This window comes from Oryzias melastigma, linkage group LG11 (genome assembly GCF_002922805.2).
Source record: "Oryzias melastigma strain HK-1 linkage group LG11, ASM292280v2, whole genome shotgun sequence".
Classification (NCBI taxonomy): domain Eukaryota; kingdom Metazoa; phylum Chordata; class Actinopteri; order Beloniformes; family Adrianichthyidae; genus Oryzias; species Oryzias melastigma.
In genome coordinates, this window is record NC_050522.1 from 20,932,131 (window position 1) to 20,941,367 (window position 9,237).

A 9,237-nucleotide genomic window follows, 5' to 3' on the forward strand; every position below is an offset into this window, starting at 1 on the left:
AGCATGTGTTAATCATATTTTTAATTGATGCAAAAAAAAAGAAACATTTCCAGCTCCTAAAAAGGTTACACGTGGGAAAAGCAAAAATTCAAACAGCTCAAGAACAAAAGATTGTAAGCAAAAACAGAACAAAATGGAAAATATTTCAAAGAAAAGACTGTAAAGTCTGAATGTTTCAGGACTGGGAGCACTGGTCTCTCCTGAGAGTCTCTGAGACTGGAGTCTGGGATCCTCTCTTGGCCTCACAGGTCACAGAGTCCACCTTCTCCCACTGGTCTGCAGAGAGCCTCAGGGTGCTGCTCCAGCTGTAGAGGCCGTCCTTCTGCAGCACCCCGGGGCTCCTGCTCTCCTCCCAGCAGCTGCTGCTCTTAATGCAGCCGTCCACCTTCCAGGACAGAGTCCAGTCTGAGGGGAAGCCCTTGTTGGCCACACACATGAGTGTGGCATTTCCCTGCTGCTTCTCCTCCTTGGAGGGGAGGAGCACGGTCAGGGATGGACTGGTGTCATCTAGGAGACACCAATGAGGTTAGAGTACAGTAACCGCACATTTGTTTCTTCACTAAATTCTGTTCAGGTGTTTTTCTGCTCCATCAGTCATTGAATCACACATTGTTTCACTTCCTTGAAGAAATCTCTCATGCAGTTCAGCAACAAGAGAGACCTTTTACAGTTTAACCTTAAATATGTGAAAAAAAACTATGTGGTAACAGCAGATTACCAATATATTGTCATAACAAAACAAAAAAAAGTTCAAAATCCAAACATAGAGAATTGAAAAAAGCATTCTAAAAGCATTTCTCTCAACACCGTTTTCTATTTTTTAAAATAAAACTTAAGTAATTCCAAATCACTCTAATAGACTCTACTTTGATTAAATGTCTTTAAGGAACAAACAAAAAAAGTATGATACGGGTTTTTTTTTTTTAGGTTTGTCCATTTTTAAGCAAAATACTTAAAAAAACTTCAAATAGTAAAAGGCAGATTTTCTTTATAAATTATTTTGATATAATTTATCTTATTTTAGTTTTCCTTCAAGAATAAAACTTGTATTTTAACCCAAATAATTCTGCAGCTATTATATATATAAATAAATAAACTGACTACCACAAACTGAGCAAAGCGTCGTACAAAACCACTGACGACAGAGACACACTGACTTATACAAGTATTTTGATCCATATTTCTATGAAAAATGATTTAAAACAACAACTAAATGCCATTAACTTAATCTTAAATATTACTACATTTTATTGACAACTGATTTTTAAACCAAACAATTTTTTTTTATTCTCATTTCTTATTTCAGGAAAATATTTACAACATTTTATCCAATATACCATGCTAAAACAAAGAAAAATATAATATTAAAACAAAAAAAGAAATTGATGGTTAAATTTTGTACTTACTTCCAAACTCCAGTCTGGTTCCTCCACCAAAAGTCCACCACAGTGATACAAACTGGTTGAAGCGTCGTACAAAAACCTCTGACTGTACAGAGACACGCTCTCTGACTCTGAAACAAACAAACTCAACTGAAAAGATGGCAGAAAAAAGGCACATCTTGTTTAAAATGTTTTTGTATCTTCATGAGATGAATCATAATTCCTCCAGAATCTTTTTGATAATTTACTAAATTATATAAAAATGTCAGTACAACTAGTAAATCCCTAAAATATCGTGAAACAACTCTTCTCAATAAATATAAATGAAAAAAAAAACATGTAGACTGGTTTCACAAGATTCCAAACATTTTGGAGTGTGTAGCATCTGCTAGTTATGCTTTTAAGTAAAGGTATAGTATAAAACAGTATAAACAGGGTAAAAACAAGTGGTGCTTTAATGTCTTTCCCCATTATGTGAGTTACAAAGAAAGAAATGTTTGATAGATTCGAACTAACAGAAATGTTAAAATATAAAACAACTCGTTGGAAAAGATTTCAATAAATAGAATTAAATTACGTTCCATTAACTCCCACATCCGAGCTTCCAGCAGGCACCGAGGGAGGTTGGTGAATATTGACTCCGAATGGACCATGCTCTCCACCTCCATTGTCTCTGCTGCTTTCTGAAGCTGTGGTCACCAGGTCTCTGGTGCCTCTCGTGGCGGCAACCCCTGAACCCGGAAGTGAGGGATGCCGTCAAGCTAAAGAAGGAATCCATCAAGGACTTCTGACTTGTGGAATTCCAGAGGTAGCTGATGGGTACCGCCGGTCTAAGCAACCTGTGGCCTGGGATGTTTTGGAGTAAAAAAACTCGGTCCTTGGAGGAGTTCGGTGAGGCCATGGAGAAGGAGTTTCGATTGGCCTCAACGAGGTTCTGGCGAACCATGCCCCACCTCAGGAAGGGGAAAGCAGTTTTCTGCAGGCATAGTTTTCAGTGCAGGTGGAGATCTGCTGACTCCAACTGGGGACATTGTCGGGTGCTGGAGGGAGTACTTTACCTTCTCTTGCCTTAGTAGGAGCTGAGGACTCTGTGTGGACCTGGGGTTGAGGTCACTGAGATGTAAAAGAGCTTCTTGGTGGCAAGGCTCTTTGAGTGGATGAAGTCCGCCCCGAGTGCCTCAAGTCTCTGGATGCTGTGGGAGTGTCTTGACTGACATTTCTCTGCAGGATTGCGTGACAGGCAGGAACCATACCTCTGGACTGGCAGACAGTGGTGGCGGTTTCCCAGAGTGACAGCATGTTTGCTGCGATTTAAAGAAGAAGTCAGCGCACAGAGAAACCGCATATGCGTTCATTTTTTCAACAAAACTCACTCTACTGAGAGCTTTGGGATGATATTATGGGAAAAAATGAATCCAGCAGGTCAAAAGGTGCTCCAATTTTTAATTTATGGTATAAAATGGCATTAAAGCCTCGATGAGCCAGCTCACAGCTCACAGCTCGTGGCTGTGGGTCAAGACCCACGAGATTTGATTGTGACCCATGGGATTTGAGTCGCGACCTACGAGATTTGATTTGCAACCTACGAGATTCGAGTTGCGACTTATGAGATTTGAGTTGCGACCTATGAGATTCGAGTCGCGACCTATGAGATTTGAGTTGCGACCTATGAGATTTGATTGTGACCCACGGGAGTTGAGTCAGGACCTATGAGATTTGAGTCGGGACCTTCAAGATTTGAGTCGTGACCTACGAGATTTGAGTTGCGACCTATGAGATTTGAGTTGCGACCTATGAGATTTGAGTTGCGACCTATGAGATTTGATTGTGACCCACGGGAGTTGAGTCAGGACCTATGAGATTTGAGTCGGGACCTTCAAGATTTGAGTCGTGACCTACGAGATTTGAGTCGTGGCACATGAGAGGTGAGTCAGGTGAGCTGTATGCAGCGCCAGCCCCTGCTGTCCTGGGGAGGGGAGGTCACTAACTTTCTAAGATATCCCCTGAGCGGCTAGCATAACTATCCATCCAGCTCCATGAACTGAGTGACGGGCTGGCAATCTTTCCAGTGTGTATCCCCCCCTTTCCCAATAGTAACTGGGGCAGTTTTCAGGAACCTAGCGGCCCCCCCATGGGTTGAAAAAAATGGATGAAAGTTCATGACGAAAATCCTCACATCGAGCCACCATTTTGAATGTTTATTTCTACTCTTTGATCTAGTCACTTAAAATTTTACCCGCCCTAAGCTGAGTCCCTGATTGGTTCATGTGTCTCTAATTTAGGGCTCTAAATTAACACACACTGAACCCCAAATGGGGGTAAAACTACAATTTGGCAGGTAAAGATAAAAGATTCCCTAGCTACTTTTGCAGGTGAGCCATTGTTCTTCATCCCTTACAGGGGCATCAAACTCATAAACACAACTTGTTACAGTCTAACTTGGAAAAAAAATATCTACAAAAAACAATGTGCCAACTGATTTATTTGCTTGAGTACCTTTTTATTCCAAAATTCTTTGCATTACTGTGATAAAATATTTGGTTAATTAGAATTAGGATGAATTAGAAACCCTTTATTGTCATTGTAACAGTATGAGTACATTACAACGAAATTGCATGTAAGTAGAGGGGGAGATGGGGGGGGGAGCAAAGTATAGAAGGGGAGTCAGCAGTGGCCAAAAAAAGAACTTACATCTGTACTCTGCTCTAAGGGGCAGGATATAGGTGTAGAAAAAAAAGACCCCGCTATACGTGTGATATGAGCTGTGGGACGGGGGAGAACCAGCAGTTCACCATTCCGGCGGCTGCAGCCATTGGAGGCGTTGCCCACTCCAGACAACCCAGGGGAATGAGGAGGTATGCTGAAGTCAAGATAAGCCGGAGCAGGCAAGATGCAGCAGATGTTAACCTTCACATCCAACCCACATTTCATTCACTGAGGAAGCAGAATTGCTTTGGGAGAGCCAAGGCCAAAGCGCTGAGCTCAGGGGAGCCAGATTAGATAAAATACTTTTGGGCACCAGCAAATCAACAATTTTGACTGCTGGTTGTGGCCATGGCTGTCTTGCAGTTTTGAAGTGATTTTTTCATGGACCAAGTTCTGGGAAATTTAGACCAGTCTCCATTCGATCCAAGCAGAAAGTCTCTCGAAGTTGGTATCCATTTTCCGCACAAGTTCAAGGCTCGCCAGCGCTCTGCCTATCTGGGCAAGTGAGGCACAGTGCCTTTGATCCGTTCGTGAGAGTTCATCGCTCAGAGTCTTTACAACCCGTTGTATCCCTCTGCAGAGCTCCAGCAGCTCGCCACACACTGTTAGCAGTTTCCAGCCCGACCGATACATCAGAAATCCTCCAATCCCAATGATAAGAAATCCGATTATCGGGAATCCAAATAGAGATACATCTTCCACAGACAGCTGGGCCAGAAACATCAGTCTCCACTTGCCCCATGGATCATTGGTGTATCCAGCTGGGTGTGTTCCATCTGGGCAGGAGGGGTCCGCTTTCCTGTTCCTTAGTGTGGGAAAAAAGAATTTGATCAAATTCAAAGACCACCTGATCAGATCCATTTCTCAGAGAGCGAAATGCAGAAGGGGGCAGGTGAAAAATGCAGGCTCGGAGGGAGGATGGGACAAAAGCCTTGGGAGTGACACAGGAGGAGTGAGAGGAAAAAGTGTCTGACTGAGCGAGCCAGAAGAAAAAATTAAATAGTTAAAAAAATAGTTTTTTTTTTTTTTTAATTTAAGGAGCCCTGGATTAAATGACAGGATGCAAATTAGGGTTTTTTATTATGTGAAAAGGTTGGTAGTCAGAAGCTGCCGTTCTCCACATGTCACCATCATTTCTACACACTCACATTATTACATACACACACAAAAACCCACACAGACACTAATATAATCTATTTACTATGCCATTGTTATTTATTATTTCAAACACAACCACACTCAAAATGCTTCCATTTATTTAAAGTGTCTGTATAACAAGTAACCAAAACTGAGTGCTTTTAAAATTTCCCTGGAATACAACTTGAAGCTTGATTGAAAAACTAATACAAAGAACAATTATTACCCTTTTCATGGTTTACTCAGAAGTTAACTGTTCAAGGCCTGAGAAGTACAGGAGATAGGAATGTAGCTGCATTGGGGAAAGGGATGATTGAGATCAATGGTGTGTGTGTGTATATATATATATATATGGGGAGGGGGGGATGACTCATGCCATATGAGAAGGCTGCAGCAGAGAAAATAGTCTCCAGATTTTTTTCATCCTAAAAAAAAAACAAAAAAAACAAATGCTTATTGAACTCTTGAGTTATGATTCTCCGTTGACAAAAAAGTACTTGGGGAGACATTCTAGGATAGAGAATCACATATCAACAGTCGGAGGCTCGTCCGGGATGTCTTTTAGTAGTAAATGGTAGGCTGTTTTCCGACCTTGCTTATAGGTTGAGTATAGGTGCCACATCTCAACATCTTATGTCACATCACATCACTCAACGGTCAAAACATTCAAGAGAAAACACTTAGGCACAAGCTTTTATTTTTCTTAAATGCTTTTACAGTATTTTTGATGTAAACAGGAAGTTGCTGGATCTTCTGCAGACTTGTGTTTACAGCCATTGGCTGATAGGAAGGATCCATCTTAAGTCAAGAGGGTGATGTAAAATCTCACCTCAGCACAGAGGGGTTTGGTGCAGAGACAAGGGCAGAACAGAAAAATAACTTTACCAAGAAGAGCGAGGAACGTTGTCCAGTCTTTTTGGTCTTGTATTTCTTTTATTTCAAATCTCCACAATTAACCAATTTTTGTGTCAAAACCAATGTTTTCCTTTTTTATTTATTTTCTTAATCCTTTCTGTAATTATTGTGCATTGTTTTTAAATCTTAACAGTTTTTGATTCTTATCTTGATGAGACAATCCATTTTGAGACAAGACTCCAGAAAACTTTGAATCCAGCTCACTTGCTCTGACAACAGTCTCTTCTTTTACTGGTTGTATAAACCCACCTGACCACAAAAACTTCAGCTGGATTTGGTCGCAAGTTCCACAAGAGACTTCAACCGTCCTCCAAAGGCCGTGAGTCAAAACAACTACTGCTTTCGTCCACCTCGTCCGCCTCAAGATAACTATCTTTGTCTGGTGACCTTTGTGTGAAAGTCCAGTCCAAGTTAGGCTTTAAGTCACTCTGGTGAAGAGACCTTCTCAGTCATGTGCTAACTATGGCAGTGTGATGACGCAGTGGTAACAACCAATTTATTTATCCAAAACTAGTGTTTTGAACAGATTAGCTTCATGGTTTTCTTTACTGTACTATTTTTCTCAAACCATTATGAGGCATTACTTTGCCTATCATTTACAAAACAAAGTCAAATTCCTCATGAAATTTAACCCAATACTTGCTAAAATGCATATAAATGTATTTGTAACAGGATGAACTGTTTCATCTTGCTTTAAAAATTCAGAGGGCCCCTGACTGTACCCTTTACATTGCTGAGGATTAGGGACAGATGTGCCTCAAGGGTGTGCCTAATTGGATCGTTTTTTAAAAAGAACAGTCTGACATAATACCTGGGAGAAGAGACATGGGTAACAGGAGAGTGGCCTTCAGAAGTTAGGGATGCTCCAGCTGCCGGTGTACAGCCCGGGGAGCCAGCACCACACTGGGGTCTTGTGAGCACGGCTCGATGAGCCAGCTCTGCAGGATGCTAAAGAGCACGGCCCGGGGAGTCAGCGCCGCATCAGCAGCTGAGGAGCACAGCCCAAGGAGCCAGCATCACGTTGGGATCTGAGAAGAGCTGCCCGAGGAGCCAGCACCCCACCGGGGACTGAGGAGCGCAGCCCGGGGAGCCAGCGCTGCACCAGTAGCTGAAGAGGGCGGCCCAAGGAGCCAGTGCCGCACCCAGAGCGGAGGCCTGAGGAGCCAGACCACAGTCAGATTGGGAAGCGACAGACTAGCAGCAAACGAGTGTGGTCACGATGCACCACTCTTTGAGATAAGTACCCCTCTGACACTACTTTTATTCTGTTTTTTTGTTTTTTTTAGCAGACCGAGGAGAGATTGTTTTAGCGGGCAGAGCAACTTTTTAATTGCTGGTGTTCATTTATTGTTTTATTAGATGTGTATTTTTATTGTGATTTTATGTAGCCTGGCATTTTAGTCTGAACCTTCTGGTGTATTTTAATCTTTTTTAACAGAGGCTCTTGGCTCCATCAGATGTGCAGACTGTTAAGACCCTCTGCAGATACAAACTCTCTTTTTAAATTCCCCCTTGAACTATGTGTCTGGGGTATCTTGTCTCCACAAACCACCCAGATTTAAAAGAATCACAACTGTCTCTACACACAAGGTATAAACACATTCTGTGTGTAGTGTCTCTAGTGAACTGTGTGTGTCTGCAAGATTTTCCAGCTGCAGCAGTTGAGTTTCAGTTCAGTTTGTCTGACGGAGGTTTTTGTACAACTGTTTCTCACTGTGTGAACAAGTAATTGCCTTTGAAGTTGATTTTACCCTTACAGTAATAAACTGCTGCATCTTCAGCCTGAATATCACTGATGGTCAGAGTGAAATCAGAGTTTGATCCACCATCTGTAAAACGATTTGGAGTCCCTGATACTCTGTGGCCAATATAATAAAATAGTAGTTTAGGAACTTCTCCATCTTTCTGTTTATACCAGGATAAATAGTGGGAGTCAATTTGTTGACTGGTTCTGCATGAGATGGAGACAGATCCTCCCACATTGGAGCTCACTGCTCCAGGCTGAGTCACTGTGACCTGTCCTCTGGACTCTGAGGATACAGAGACAGAAACAGAAAGCAGCTTCATGCTTTTGTGGCCTTCATTTCAGAGGGACGGATGTTCATAGAGGAGAGGAGTTGGATTCTCTGGACTTTACCTGTGTAGCAGCAGCAGAGGAGAGTCCAGATGAGGACGCAGATCACACTCATGTTTGATGATGATGATGATGAGGAGGAGGAGGATTTGTGTGTCTTCTGCTGTGATGAAGGACAGCTGTCAGTCATCCAGTCTTCAACTCTCAGGACTATAAAGTCTCCCAGAGCACTGGAGCATGGAGCTGCTGATGCAAAGTGTCTCTATGGAAATGCAACCACTCACTCCAACAGGAACATGGATCATCTTCATTACTGAAATCAATTTAAACAATGTTTTAAATAAATACTTTAAAAAGGTGAAAAAAGATTCAGAATATATAACCATAGACATTTTTTAGTCTATGTGACCTTATTCTGCCTGGAATTTTTTTAGAGTTGTAAGGCATATATTTTTATCATTTGAGAAAGAAATATTATAAACATAATGATTATAAAAAAGTGTCAAGTTTGTCCTCCCAAAACCTAAAAGCCCCAAACAATTGGAACTAGCTCCTCTTTTTCTGATTTTTTTTTGTACTCAAGCTTCAACAAACAGGGTTTTATAGCACTCCTCCACACAGACCTTCTCTACATGACTGGGTTTCTGCGCTGTCACTGAGTTTGAGGGTTGAGGTCTGGAGACAGGCTAGGCCACTTCAGAATCTTGATATGCTTCTTATGGAGCCACTCCTTGGTGCAGTTTTCCTGCTCCATGTGCAAAAAAACACCCAAACCATGATGCTACCACCCCTATGCTTCATAGTAAGGATGGTGTTCTTGAAATGTTACTCATCCTTCTTCTCCCTCCAAACACAACTAGTGGAGGTGAGACCACATGATTCCTCTGGATAATCCAAATGTCATTGGTAAACTTTAGACGCCCGTGATATGTATTGGTTTAAGCAACCGAACCTTCCATGCTATGCATGATTTCAAACCATGGCATCTTACCATCTTACCAACAGTAACTTTGGAAACGGTGG

The 9,237-nt window shown here is 41.9% G+C and overlaps 1 gene segment (V, D, J or C); it reads right to left on the reverse strand.

Moving 5' to 3' along the window:
• Positions 1-32: 32 nt before the first annotated feature.
• LOC112162610 overlaps positions 33-9,237 on the reverse strand; it is a 13,497-nt gene continuing 4,292 nt past the window's right edge. The window contains 3 exon segments of the V gene segment in view: positions 33-507; positions 1,407-1,484; positions 7,892-8,170. Coding sequence covers positions 176-507; positions 1,407-1,484; positions 7,892-8,170 — 689 coding nt within the window.